This window comes from Rutilus rutilus (assembly GCF_951802725.1).
Source record: "Rutilus rutilus genome assembly, chromosome: 18".
Lineage (NCBI taxonomy): Eukaryota > Metazoa > Chordata > Actinopteri > Cypriniformes > Leuciscidae > Rutilus > Rutilus rutilus.
Genome location: NC_140231.1, coordinates 13,929,509 through 13,945,206, shown reverse-complemented (window position 1 = coordinate 13,945,206; position 15,698 = coordinate 13,929,509). Strand labels below are relative to the sequence as shown.

At 40.0% G+C, this 15,698-nt stretch overlaps 2 protein-coding genes across 2 annotated transcripts; both read right to left on the bottom strand.

The window, feature by feature from the left end:
- Nucleotides 1-5,143: 5,143 nt before the first annotated feature.
- LOC311277246 (olfactory receptor 8G17-like) lies at nt 5,144-6,085 on the bottom strand (the record flags this gene model as incomplete). The annotated part of the gene is made up of 1 exon (XM_084387498.1): nt 5,144-6,085. The coding sequence occupies one exon, from the start codon at nt 6,083-6,085 to the stop codon at nt 5,144-5,146; it is 942 nt and encodes a 313-aa protein (XP_084243624.1).
- A 4,659-nt stretch (nt 6,086-10,744) lies between these two features.
- On the bottom strand, nt 10,745-11,828 carry LOC311277245 (olfactory receptor 8G17-like; the record flags this gene model as incomplete). The annotated part of the gene is made up of 1 exon (XM_084387497.1): nt 10,745-11,828. One exon carries the CDS (start codon nt 11,826-11,828, stop codon nt 10,887-10,889), a length of 942 nt encoding a protein of 313 aa, XP_084243623.1. The 3' UTR covers nt 10,745-10,886.
- Between the last annotated feature and the right edge of the window lie 3,870 nt (nt 11,829-15,698).

Genomic DNA, 15,698 nt, shown 5'->3' with positions numbered 1-15,698 from the left:
TTAATCCATGACGGCGTAATGTGTTACTAATGGTTTTCTTTGAGACTGTGGTCCCAGCTCTCTTCAGGTCGTTGACCAGGTCCTGCCGTGTAGTTCTGGGCTGATCCCTCACCTTACTGATGATCATTGATGCCCCACGAGTTGAGATCTTGCATGGTGCCCCAGACCGAGGGAGATTGACCGTCATCTTGAACTTCTTCCATTTTCTAATAATTGCACCAACAGTTGTTGCCTTCTCACCAAGCTGCTTGCCTATTGTCCTGTAGCCCATCCCAGCTTTGTGCAGGTCTAATCTTTGTGTCCCTGATGTCCTTACACAGCTCTCTGGTCTTGGCCATTGTGGAGAGGTTGGAGTCTGTTTGATTGAGTGAGTGTGTGGACAGGTGTCTTTTATACAGGTAACGAGTTCAAACAGGTACAGTTAATACAGGTAATGAGTGGAGAACAGGAGGGCTTCTTAAAGAAAAACTAACAGGTCTGTGAGAGTCGGAATTCTTACTGGTTGGTAGGTGATCAAATACTTATGTCATGCAATAAAATGCAAATGAATGACTTAAAAATCATATAATGTGATTTTCTGGATTTTTGTTTTAGATTCCGTCACTCACAGTTGAAGAGTACCTATGATACAAAAATTACAGACTTCTACATGCTTTGTAAGTGGGAAAACCTGCAAAATCAGCAGCGTATCAAATACTTGTTCTCCCCACTGCATTTGCGGTTGTAACTATTAAGAGTATGATGATTTATAACACACAATGAACATCATTTTATCCACTTAAGTTATAATGGATTATATATCCCATAGTTTCATATCTATTAATTCCCCAAGTCTCATATATTGACATTGTTTACTTTACTTAAGATCTGCACAGTATCATTGTTACATCCACCAACTGGAGTGCCCTTGATGTTACAGTTCATGAATTCACTGACTCTTTCTCTCTCCGTGTGTTTGTGTGTGGGTGTGGCTGCTGATCACTTCACAGGCTTCCGTTCAAGATTCTCACGGCCAAACGTATTCTCGAATGTGTGCGGCCACAGGATTAGTTTGCAGCGATCGACTTGAAGGACGCCTACTTTCAGTGGAGCTTAAGTTCCTGTCAATGAAGACAGCGCTCCTGGTTGCATTGGCCTCCATCAAGAGGGTAGGGGACCTGCAGGCATTTTTGGTTGACGAAGCGTGCCTGGAATTCAGGCCGGCCTATTCTCATGTAATCCTGAGACCCCAGCCTGGATACATGCCCAAGGTTCCCACCACTCCCTTTTGAGATCAGGTGGTGAACCTGCAAGCGCTGCCCATGGAGGAGGCAGACCCAGCCTTGGCAATGCTCTGTCCAGTACGCACCCTCCGTGCTTACGTAGACAGAATGCAGTGTTTCAGGACCTCAGACCAGCTCTTTGTCTGTTATAATGGGAAGCTGAAGGGAAAGGCTCTCTCCAAGCAAAGGTTGTCCCTCTTGGGCTCTAGCGCATGGCACCTCGCGCCTCGCTAACAGACATCTGCAGAGCTGCAGGCTGGGCGACACCCAACACGTTTGCGAGATTTTACAATCTCCGAGTGGAGCCAGTGTCCCCTCATGTACTCGCTTCAACCAGCCGGTACTAGGATCTTCTCAGGTGTCTTCGCATGTTCGCCATTCCACTCCGCGGACTGGACACGTGCAATATTCTCCTCAGGTTAGCTTCCCCGAGAAGCCCTGAGTTCCTCCAGCGCTGCTGACATCAACGCCAGGGTTATGCCACCGGCAGCTTTCGCGTTGGCCAGGTGCCTCCATGTGCATGGTTCCCCCTCTGGGAGACCCCCACATGTGTATTTCCACTGTCTTTCCCTTGGCAAGCCACCTTGCCACCCCTGGGGTTGAAACATTCCACCCTGCGGGCTGGACACCCCACTGTTTTTCCATATGCAGCCCCCTCCCGGGTCATATGTGTATTCTGTAAGCCTCCCCCCCCCCCCCCCCCTTCAGGCAGGCACTGATTGCATACACTCACCTAAAGGATTATTAAGAACACCTGTTCAATTTCTCATTAATGCAATTATCTAATCAACCAATCACATGACAGTTTCTTCAATGCATTTAGGGGTGTGGTCCTGGTCAAGACAATCTCCTGAACTCCAAACTGAATGTCAGAATGGGAAAGAAAGGTGATTTAAGCAATTTTGAGCGTGGCATGGTTGTTGGTGCCAGACGGGCCGGTCTGAGTATTTCACAATCTGCTCAGTTACTGGGATTTTCATGCACAACCATTTCTAGGGTTTACAAAGAATGGTGTGAAAAAGGAAAAACATCCAGTATGCGGCAGTCCTGTGGGCGAAAATGCCTTGTTGATGCTAGAGGTCAGAGGAGAATGGGCCGACTGATTCAAGCTGATAGAAGAGCAATTTTGACTGAAATAACCACTCGTTACAACCGAGGTATGCAGCAAAGCATTTGTGAAGCCACAACACGCACAGCTTTGAGGCGGATGGGCTACAACAGCAGAAGACCCCACCGGGTACCACTCATCTCCACTACAAATAGGAAAAAGAGGCTACAATTTGCACAAGCTCACCAAAATTGGACAGTTGAAGACTGGAAAAATGTTGCCTGGTCTGATGAGTCTCGATTTCTGTTGAGACATTCAGATGGTAGAGTCAGAATTTGGCATAAACAGAATGAGAACATGGATCCATCATGCCTTGTTACCACTGTGCAGGCTGGTGGTGATGGTGTAATGGTGTGGGGGATGTTTTCTTGGCACACTTTAGGCCCCTTAGTGCCAATTGGGCATCGTTTAAATGCCACGGCCTACCTGAGCATTGTTTCTGACCATGTCCATCCCTTTATGACCACCATGTACCCATCCTCTGATGGCTACTTCCAGCAGGATAATGCACCATGTCACAAAGCTTGAATCATTTCAAATTGGTTTCTTGAACATGACAATGAGTTCACTGTACTAAAATGGCCCCCACAGTCACCAGATCTCAACCCAATAGAGCATCTTTGGGATGTGGTGGAACGGGAGCTTCGTGCCCTGGATGTGCATCCCACAACTCTCCATCAACTGCAAGATGCTATCCTATCAATATGGGCCAACATTTCTAAAGAATGCTTTCAGCACCTTGTTGAATCAATGCCATGTAGAATTAAGGCAGTTCTGAAGGTGAAAGGGGGTCAAACACAGTATTAGTATGGTGTTCCAAATAATCCTTGAGGTGAGTGTATTTCCACTGAGATATGCTTCCCAGTGTACCTTGGTATTCCTGTGTTAAGTAGGAGTCCTTCGTCCGAACTAGTCTCACGACAAGGATCTCAGACGCAGGACACTGGAAGACAGCCGAGGTGGCGTGATTAGACTGGGTACCCCATTCGTCATCATGACGTAACTCGTAGTGACCACGAAATGGAACGTCTCGGTTACGTATAACCCTTGTTGCGTCTCCCTGCCACTTCAGCTGTACCGCTGGAACGCCTAAGTTCAGTCTCGGCTCCTCAGCGAAGAAACATATTTGCATGTTGCCAGCATACATTCTTATACCCACGAGGTGGGGCGGAGTTACGCTATGCAAATTCCGCAGACCCATGGCATTTCTTTGGCATTGGCTCATTTATTTCTTGAAGGTGAAAGCGAAACCCCATTCGTTATCATTCGTTGTCCATAGTTACAGGGTAAGTACAATAAAAAATACATATACACAATCTAATATCACTGACTCGGAAACCTTTATTTGAAAAGCAACTTATTACAGTTGGTCTGAAGCGATAGTTTACAGTCTAAAAAGTTTAAAATATTGTATATTTTTCTTACTAACTTTTTGAAAGTTGGAGAAAAAAAATAGTTTGATGCTCCAACTTTTAGGAACACATGAGCTTGCATGATATGTATTCGCAGAGATGTATTTTTTATTTGTGTTAATCTGAAGAAGAAAAGTCGTATACATCTTGGGTGGCATGAGGGTAAAAGATGAGTAAATGGTGAGGACGTATTTCGGGGAGTACGGCATTTTCTTTTAATACAGAATACAGAATAGCAAGAGACATGATTTATTTTTCAGATGAATCAGTGGAAAGAAAGAAAAAGAAGAGGAACAAAAGGAAGAAGCTAAGCAAGAGAAAAAAGGTGGGACAAAACATGCTACTTTCTGTCAAGACTTCAGCATTTGAAATGAATTGTTGATTTAAAAAAGAAGTTTTAAACAAAAAAGAAGTGTTGTAAATCAGTTTTTTCAAAAAAGTTGTTTTTCAAATAAAGTTTTCAGAGTCAGTGAAATGAGATTGTGTGTATGTATTTTTATTGTACTTACCCTGTAACTACATGGAACAAGATAGTAACAAGCACCACTACATGAAAAAAAAAAAATATATATATATATATATAAAAGGGAATTTTACATTACAGAGCCTCTTTAAAAAACACCTTAGAATGCCCATATTTTTTGCACTGTTTGCAAATTACCATAATTATCATAACAAGCATGCATATATTTTCATCATGAGTGGCCTGAATGTAGTTCAGCACTATAAAAAATCCTGTTTTAAAAGAAACAGGTGCAGCGTTCTGTTCCATCCTTTTGTACTTGAAGTGAATTGCACTCTCTCTAGTTTTCAAAGTCACAGCCTCCCTTCTGACACAGAAAACACACAAACACAATTACACAAACAAGTAAACAAAAAACTGCATACTCTTCATTGTATGAACTAAATATGCTACAAAAGCTATTTGGTCAAGAGCTGTGAGTGATCCTCATTCTGCTCTCCTTTATGCTGAGTGCTGATGAAAACTATTCCATATCAAACACACAATTTGTTGTTTTGCATTATCAAAAACAATCATCAGTTCAAACTACTCAAGCTGATTTTACAGATATAAAGCAGACAATAACTCATTTGAACAGAACATGTTCATGTTACATTCTGCAACATTCGAAATATCTTCACCAAATTTGGCTCAAATCATCTTTTTATACCAGGCTGATTAAAAGTTATCAAAAGGGTTTTGGGGGTGTTCATGATTATTGATCATTATTATTTTGTTGAGAAAAAGTATGGGCTAAATCATTGTCACAGTAGCACTTTTACAATATTATTGATATTCTCATTTTCATCCAGAGAAAATGGCATTTTATAATGGATTTTTTCTTTTCTTTATAATTAATTTACTTTAGATTAACTTTATTTCTGTACCAAAACTTTACAAACTTTTGTCTTATTTCTTTGGTTTGTAGACCATATACTAAAGGATTTAGTCCTGGTGGTACAATGTGAAACATTATACTAGCTAATTTCCTGCTGTCAGAGTATTCTGGAAAACGATGGAGAGACATCACAGTGGCACAAGAAACAAACATGATGATATAAACAGCTATATGAGTACTACATGTTTTTATGGCTTTGGTGTTGAGTGCTTTGTTTTTGCTGGTTATGCATACAGAAGCAATCTTGGTATATGTTATAAACACCGACCCAAGTGAGAAGGTAAAGACAATCACAGTATAAATTATTCCAAACACATTATTTATGACCACATTTTCACAGGACAGTTTAAACAGTGAGGCATTGTCACAGAAAGGGTTTTCAATGTTAGACCTGCAGAGAGAAAGGCGTACAGTGAGACCCAACAGAATTGACACCATGAATACTGACAGCCCCCAGGCTGATGCTGATAGTTTAACCACCATTTTATTGGTCATTATAGCTGTGTATCGGAGTGGATTACATATCGCTACATATCTGTCAAAGGCCATGATCATTAGCACATAATGGCATGCTACTGCAAATATATGCACAAAATAAGCTTGAATAACACACTCCACATATGTGATATAGCGCTGTGATGTTTCCCTTAACATGTCCTGCAGCAAGCGTGGCAAAATGACAGTTGTCCCTAGTATATCATTTAGAGGCAAGTTACAGAACAGAAAATGCATAGGATGATGTAGATTCTTCTCAGTTGAAATCAGAAATATAAGTGTAATATTGGAGACCATTATAAAGACATAAACCAAAAGAAGCAAGATGAAAACAGGATAAGAAGATTGAGTTGTAACTTTTAGTCCCTCCACGAGGAGAATGCTGTTTGTGAACGTCAGGTTGTCCATTGGCTGCCCTGCACAATCCTATACCTAGAGTACAGAATAACACAAAAAAACAACAACTTGTCATTGTCATTTATAACATTTCGTCTGATACTGCTGCATTCCACTCTGCATTATACTGTTTCAATAAATGTATGATCATTTAATAGTATATTAAATGCATATATCCCAAATGGTTCACAAATTCACATCTTGTCATCTGAACATTTTCATAGTGCAGAACACCATCAGCATGAACAACTCTTGTATCACCACATAGTAAATTGAAAAATCAAAGAACCTGGAAGCTGTTTTTGCTACAAAGTTATGCACTGCATAATTTAGTTGTCTAATAACACAATACTTACTCAACACCCTGTTATTATCAAGAAAGACAGTCAAGTTTCTAGATGTTAAGTGAAAAACTGTTCACATGCCCTTAGCTTTTATTTTGTTTAACAGTGTTTATGTGATGTTGTCATCATCCCACAGGGGGAAACTTATTTATAGCCCTTGTTGTCATGATCACTGTAGTCACTGTAATGCATATTACACTGTATGTTGTATGCGTGATAATGTATGAGCAAATATTATGATAAATTTTAATGTTCTGTTCACCCCAAAACTTTACTCACTTTCGTATCATTCCATGTATGGAATGTATGACTTTATTCTGTGGAATATAAAATAATATTTTGAGAAATGTTTAGTGGACATCAGTGGTCTTCAATTCTATTTGGTTCACAGCATTGTTCAAAATGTACGTTTTTTTTTTTGTTAAACAGAGGAAAGAAAGTCAAACAGGTTTGGAATGACAGTAGGATGTAATGTTACGAGTAATGAGCAGTTTTTGTTTTAAATTATATTAATTTAGCAATAGAAAGCTGTGTATGTGCTATTAAGATGCTAAGCCCTGTTTGGAAATTTAAGAGAATTGTCTGACTAGGTGGTACTTTTTATTTTTTTATTTTCGATCTCAGATCGTTTGAAGCTCCGAGAGGCTATTGTTAATGCTTTGACCACAGAGCTATCGTCTGAATAGCCTAGGTCTACTAGGCTACTGTTTGTTCGGGATTTGAACCGATTTGAATTCGGCCACGAATTTGTTTTGTTTTATTTTGTTTTAAATGTATTTTTACATATTTTTACATATTTTTCTTTCGTTAATGTTAACCAATTCTGTTGTAGCATAATAGGCCTATATTTTTTCCCTAAAAGTTTGTTTTATTCTCTGCTTTGTTTGTTTATATTTTTACATATTTAATCAGTCTCATTTTTGTTCAAATAATGAAAAAAGTTTATTTTTATTTTTTTTTTACAAGATCTTGCGCCATTTTTTAATTTTTTTTTTTTTTTTTTTTTTTTTTTTTTTATAAACAGATAGGAAACTTACCTTTTAAAATGCCGCAGTTGCTGCTGTTTTGCCCTGTCACTTGCGCCACCCGGTATAGCCTAGTAATTTCGGGAACGACTTTGAAATTCGACTGGTTTATTTTTGCGGCGGCAGTAATAGGCATTGTGGTTGATTATTTATTAAATAATTCAATTGATAATCATAACAACATGTAAGCCTATTTAATTCTGGATATAACAAAGAATGCTTAAACCGACTAACATCGGTTAGTAACTGCAAGTCCTGAAAATGTTTTAATTTTACGTAGGCTAAGTAAATGACAAGTAACCTATTGACATAGCCTTTCTAAATTATAGAAAAACTGGGCACACAATTTTAACGTGTCTACTTTGTTTAAATTTAATGAATTTGAATTCGTTTAACCACAATATTTATCTTGAATTTATCTGTGGCCTCTCAGCTCAGATTACTGCCGCGGCAGATTACGTCATAAAGAGAATAAACTGACACTTTTCAAAGTCTGTGATTACAGCGCCACTCAGCGGTAAAAGGCAGCAAATACACATCCCAATTTTGCCGCCGCGGGAACGGCGGCGGTAAAAGTCTCATTCTGGTTGTCCACCATCTGTAGGCATCAGCATCTGCAAACTCAGACATGTGTAAGTACCAGTCTTTTATACTACAAGCATTAGAACATGATTGGTTAGATGTGAAGGTAATAAGTGATGTAACAATTGAGTCTTACTGGCAAGAACTTACGCTAAAGCTTTCATATCTTTCTGAAACGCATCACAAAAATTAAATCTGAAACTCAGCGAATACTTGCCACACAGACATGAGATGTGTCGGCAACGCTTTAGATTACAGCCTGGAAAGTACTGCATAATTAAGTCGAATCACTTCAGAAGACATTGATCCATCCATTATAATCGTATGGATTGCTGCAGTTATTGCAGTATGTGCTGTTTAATGCTCCAACTTTTAACACATGAGCTTGCATGATATGTATTCCCAGAGATGTATTTTTGTTATTTTTCTAAAAACCTTTATTTGTGTTAATCTGAAGAAGAAGAAAAGTCGTATACATCTTGGATGGCATGAGGGTAAAAGATGAGTAAATGGTGAGGACGTAATTCTGGGCTATTGCATTTTCTTTTAATACATAATACAAAATAGCAAGAGACATGATTTCTTTTTCAGATTAATCAGTGGAAAGAAAGAAAAAGAAGAGGAACAAAAGGAAGAAGCCAAGCAAGAGAAAAAAGGGGGGGGACAAAAAATGCTACTTTCTGTCAAGACTTAACCCTTTCGCACGTACGATCACACCGGTGTGATCAGTCTAGGCTGGTCCCTGGAGCGTACGATCACACCAGTGTGATTAGAACGGTCATTGCATGACGTGATCAACTGCTAAATTCAAATGTGCTTTCCTGCGTTGGCTGGCGCTGAGCCAGAGACAGGTGCGCTCAGAGCTGTCATATATCACAACTTTTCAGTGTTTTCAACCACATAATGTTTATTTAAGGTTTCAGACATATAAGTACTAAAAAAAACAATACATTTAGAGTTTGTAAAATACACACTGATGTCAAAGGAAGAAGCAATAATAATCCTTTCCATTATAATTAGACACATTTTATTCATATCAGATACACATTGTGTAAGTAACTTTAAAGTTTACTCTATTCTTCTCCCAGTTCACCAGCAACTTACTTTTACGTATTTCGGGAGAAGTGGATGAATTCACGTGTTGTAAATCCAACAGATCCGATTCTCTGAACTGCGTCTGCGGCACAAACTAAGATGGCGGCGCCCATCGTGCATACAGCTCAACTAACGCGATCGTTATAAAGGCGTTTAAACAACAAAACACTTCCACTTGAATATATTTGACAATCGGAATATCAGATATTTCATGCCATATCCAACAAATTTGTGAATATTTTGAATAAAAAAGGAAAAATGACATAAAAGCAGATCATCATTCATTCAGCTCTGTTGTTGCTGCGGTGTGTCACGTGACAAGCAATGACGCGTCACCATGGAAACCATAAAGTGACACATTCTAAATAACGGTCGCCTTGAAAAACTCAAGCCCCGTTCACACCGCCAGCGACTTTGTCGCTGTATGTCGCTAGTCTCTGTACTGTGAAGTCGCTTGTGGGCGTTCATAGTGCTGTCGCTCTAATGTTATTGGTAGACTGCACGTCTGGCCACATCTATACAAAACACCATCACATTTGACAAATAATCAATTTTCTTGTCCCTAATAGTCAACATAATGCAGGGGAAACTGTAAAATGAACTGCAGCAGTGCTAAACTTGTATCATAAAATTACAACACTCAAACTAAATGTGTGAATTAATGCCTGCACTGCACTCGAGACGGTGACGTGAGCTGAGCTCCACTGAAAGTCTTCTTTCCTATTGGTTGTTGCTCGCGAAAATCGCTTCTCATTTGCATAAAGTTGAAATTTCTGAACTTTTGTCGCGCGTCTCGTGTCGCTTGACACGCACATTCTGTCGCCAACAGTCACTGTCGCTCGTGTCGCCGGATGTCGCCAGCGCTCCATTGAAATGAATGGGATTATGTCGCTTTGTCGCTGCGTGTCGCTGGCGGTGTGAACGGGGCTTCACGCTGGGGGGTCAGCCAGAATATTTTAAACTTACGTGTGAAAGGGTTAAGCATTTGAAATGAATTGTTGATTTAAAAAAAGCAGTTTTAAACGAAAAAGAAGTGTTGTAAATCTGTTTTGAATTAAGTTGTTTTTCAAATAAAGGTTTCCAAGTCAGTGATATGAGATTGTGTAAACAATAAGCAATAAATTAAGAAACATGCAAATTACAGGCATTCAGACAAGTAAACACAATAGAACAAAGAAGCAAATTAAATAGTGCTTTAATTTTGTTCAGATATGTGTAGCCAATTCAAGTAAGAAATAATAAACAGAATAAAGTTATCAAATTCAAAACAAAAACTGCATACTCTTCATTGTATGAACTAAAAATGCTACAAAAGCTATTTGGTCAAGAGCTGTGAGTGATTTTCATTCTGCTCTCCTTTATGCTGAGTGCTGATGAAAACTATTCCATATCAAACACACAATTTGTTGTTTTGCATTATCAAAAACAATCATCAGGTCAAACTACTCAAGCTGATTTTACAGATATGAAGCAGACAATTACTTTTTTCATCAACGACAAAAAATTTTCACATATACTGTGTCTTTCTGCTACATTCACAATATCTTCACCAAATTTGGCTCAGATCATCTTTTTATACCAGACTGATTAAATGTTATCAAAAGCGTTTTGGGGGTGATTATTAATCATGATTATTTTGTGGAGAAAAAGTATAGGCTAAATCATTTTCACAGTAGCACTTTTACAATATTATTGATATTCTTATTTTAATCCAGAGAAAATGGCATTTTATAATGGATCTTTTTTTTTTTTTTTTATATAATTAATTTACTTTAGATTAACTTTATTTCTGTACCAAAACTTTACAAACTTTTGTCTTATTTCTTTGGTTTGTAGACCATATACTAAAGGATTTAGTCCTGGTGGTACAATGTGAAACATTATACTAGCTAATTTTCTGCTGTCAGAGTATTCTGGAAAACGATGGAGAAAAACCATAGTGGCACACGAAACAAACATGATGATATAAACAGCTATATGAGTACTACATGTTTTTATGGCTTTGCTGTTGAGTGCTTTGTTTTTGCTGGTTATGCATACAGAAGCAATCTTGGTATATGTTATAAACACCGACCCAAGTGAGAAGGTAAAGACAATAACAGTATAAATTATTCCAAACACATTATTTATGACCACATTTTCACAGGACAGTTTAAACAGTGAGGCATTGTCACAGAAAGGGTTTTCAATGTTAGACCTGCAGCGAGACAGGCGTATGGTGAGACCTAACATAATAGACACCATGAATACTGACAGCCCCCAGGCTGATGCTGATAGTTTAATAACCATTTTATTGGTCATTATAGTCGTGTATCGCAATGGATTACATATAGCCACATATCTGTCAAAGGCCATGATCATCAGCACATAGTGGCTTGCTGCTGCAAATATGTGCACAAAATATGCTTGAACAACACACCCCACATATGTAATGTAACGCTCTGAGGCTTCCCTTAAAATGTCCTGCAATAAGCGTGGCAACATGACAGAGGTCCCTAGTATATCATTCACTGGAAGGTTACAGAACAGAAAATGCATAGGATGATGTAGATTCTTCTCAGTTGAGATCAGGATTATAAGTCCAATGTTACATCCCATTGCGAATATATAAATCAAGAGAATCAGGATGAAAATAGGATAGGAAGACTGAGGTGTAACTTTCAGTCCCTCCACAAGGAGAATGCTGTTTGTGAATGTCAGGTTGTCCATTGGCTGCTCAAAACCTGCAAACAGCATCACACAGACCTGTCATCGTCATTAATAGCATACAACTGCTACACTGTACAATGATGAACATAAAAATAAAATAAAACATGTTGTTGTAAACAGTAAAATCTAATTATAACATAGTTCCATATGTAAGTCTATATATTATTTGCAATCACATTACTTGCTGTCTGATCAGTTTTCATGGTCTATATTAAATGGAACCCCTTTAAAATCACACAATCAATCATAGTAACACAATAACTAGTACATTTAAAATCAAAGAACCTGCAGTCTGTTGTTACTATAAATTAATACCAAGATAGTTGATTATTTTTACAGATTGCTTCAAGTTGTCAAGTTAACTAATTAATTAGCCGTCAGTTCAGTATTTAGGGTTACAGGAATAATGACTTACTTTTTTCTGAAGAATACTTACGAGCCTTTGCCTTTAAATATGCGGTTCAATGTGACACTGTCATCATCCAAGAGTGACATGACCAACTGGTTGCCATGAACACAGCCACTGAAACTGTAATGATATTGTTATGTTGAAATGACCTTGCTCTAGTTACCTGTAGGGGGCGTGTTTTTGGCAACACATGAACACATGAACACATGTAATGAAGCATGCATTTATAATGCAAGGATATTCTTAATGCATTAAAATACATGCATTATGCCTTACAGAATGCCTTACATCTGATAAATAATCATAACAACAGTTACAATACATTATAATACTTAACTATTTGTGGTTATATCTTTTAAGAGTACAATGCATTATAACACCAGATGAAGCCTGCATTTGTAATGCATCATAAGGGTGTTCTTGATACATTATAATGCATGCATAATGCCTTATAAACAACCTTATAATGTGTTGTATCTCATGAATAATCGTAACAACATAATAATACTTATCTACAGTGGAGAGAACAAGTATTTGATACACTGCAGATTTTGCAGGTTTTCCCACTTACAAAGCATGTGGAAGTCTGTCATTTTTATCATAGGTACTCTTCAACTGTGAGTGACGGAATCTAAAACAAAAATCCAGAAAATCACATTGTATGATTTTTAAGTAATTAATTTGCCTTTTATTGCATGACATAAGTATTTGATACATCAGAAGACCAGACCTTAATATTTGGTACAGAAACCTTTTTTTTGCAATTACAGAGATCATACGTTTCCTGTAGTTCTTGACCAGGTTTGCAAACACTGCAGCAGGGATTTTGGCCCACTCCTCCATACAGACCTTCTCCAGATCCTTCAGGTTTCGGGGCTGTTGCTGGGCAATACGGACGTTCAGCTCCCTCCAAAGATTTTCTATTGGGTTCAGGTCTGGAGACTGGCTAGGCCACTCCAGGACCTTGAGATGCTTCTTCCGGAGCCACTCCTTAGTTGACCTGGCTGTGTGTTTCAGGTCATTGTCATGCTGGAAGACCCAGCCATGACCCATCTTTAATGTTCTTACTGAGGGAAGGAGGTTGTTGGCCAAGATCTCGCGATACATGGCCCCATCCATCCTCCCCTCAATACGGTGCAGTCGTCTTGTCCCCTTTACAGAAAAGCATCCCCAAAGAATGATGTTTCCACCTCCATGCTTCACGGTTGGGATGGTGTTCTTGGGGTTCTACTCATCCTTCTTCTTCCTCCAAACACGGCGAGTGGAGTTTAGACCAAAAAGCTCTATTTTTGTCTCAGCAGACCACATGACCTTCTCCCATTCCTCCTCTGGATCATCCAGATGGTCATTGGCAAACTTCAGACGGGCCTGGACATGCGCTGGCTTGAGCAGGGGGACCTTGCGTGCGCTGCAGGATTTTAATCCATGACGGCGTAGTGTGTTACTAATGGTTTTCTTTGAGACTGTGGTCCCAGCTCTCTTCAGGTCATTGACCAGGTCCTGCCGTGTAGTTCTGGGCTGATCCCTCACCTTACTCATGATCTTTGATGCCCCACGAGGTGAGATCTTGCATGGTGCCCCAGACCGAGGGAGATTGACCGTCATCTTGAACTTCTTCCATTTTCGAATAATTGCGCCAACAGTTGTTGCCTTCTCACCAAGCTGCTTGCCTATTGTCCTGTAGCCCATCCCAGCTTTGTGCAGGTCTACAATTGTATCCCTGATGTCCTTACACAGCTCTCTGGTCTTGGCCATTGTGGAGAGGTTGGAGTCTGTTTGATTGAGTGTGTGGACAGGTGTCTTTTATACAGGTAACGAGTTCAAACAGGTACAGTTAATACAGGTAATGAGTGGAGAACAGGAGGGCTTCTTAAAGAAAAACTAATAGGTCTGTGAGAGCCGGAATTCTTACTGGTTGGTAGGTGATCAAATACTTATGTCATGCAATAAAATGCAAATTAATGACTTAAAAATCATACAATGTGATTTTCTGGATTTTTGTTTTAGATTCCGTCACTCACAGTTGAAGAGTACCTATGATAAAAAATGACAGATTTCTACATGCTTTGTAAGTGGGAAAACCTGCAAAATCAAATATCAAAATACTTGTTCTCCCCACTGTATTTGCGGTTGTAACTATTAAGAGTATGATGATTTATAACACACAATGAACATCATTTTATCCACTTAAGTTATAATGGATTATATATCCCATAGTTTAATATCTATTAATTCCCCAAGTCTCGTATCTTGACATTGTTTACTTTACTTAAGATCTGCACAGTATCATTGTTACATCCACCAACTGGAGTGCCCTTGATGTCACAGTTCATGAATTCACTGACTCTTTCTCTCTCCGTGTGTGTGGGTGTGGCCGCTGATCACTTCACAGGCTTCCGTTCAAGATTCTCACGGCCAAACGTATTCTCGAATGTGTGCGGCCACAGGATTGGTTTGCAGCGATCGACTTGAAGGACGCCTACTTTCAGTGGAGCTTAAGTTCCTGTCAATGAAGACAGCGCTCCTGGTTGCATTGGCCTCCATCAAGAAGATAGGGGACCTGCAGGCATTTTTGGTTGACGAAGCGTGGCTGGAATTCGGGCCGGCCTATTCTCATGTAATCCTGAGACCCCAGCCTGGATACATGCCCAAGGTTCCCACCACTCCCTTTTGAGATCAGTTGGTGAACCTGCAAGCGCTGCCCATGGAGGAGGCAGACCCAGCCTTGGCACTGCTCTGTCCAGTACGCGCCCTCCGTGCTTACGTAGACAGAATGCAGTGTTTCAGGACCTCAGACCAGCTCTTTGTCTGTTATAATGGGAAGCTGAAGGGAAAGGCTCTCTCCAAGCAAAGGTTGTCCCTCTTGGGCTCTAGCGCATGGCGCCTCGTGCCTCGCTAATACACATCTGCAGAGCTGCAGGCTGGGCGACAGCCAACACGTTCGCGAGATTTTACAATCTCCGAGTGGAGCCAGTGTCCCCTCATGTACTCGCTTCAACCAGCCGGTACTAGGATCTTCTCAAGTGTCTTCGCTTGTTCGCCATTCCACTCTGCGGACTGGACACGTGCAATATTCTCCTCAGGTTAGCTTCCCCGAGAAGCCCTGAGTTCCTCCAGCGCTTTTGACATCAAAGCCAGGGTTATGCCACCAGCAGCTTTCGCGTTGGCCAGGTGCCTCCATGTGCATGGTTCCCCCTCTGGGAGACCCCCACATGTGTATTTCCACTGTAAGCCTCTCTCGAGCATGTGTCTTTCCCTTGGCAAGCCACCTTGCCACCCCTGGGGTTGAAACATTCCACCCTGCGGGCTGGACACCCCACTGTTTTTCCATATGCAGCCCCCTCTCGGGTCATATGTGTATTCTGTAAGCCCCCTCCTTCAGGCAGGCACTGATTGCATATTTCCACTGAGATATGCTTCCCAGTGTATCTTGGTATTCCTGTGTTAAGTAGGAGTCCTTC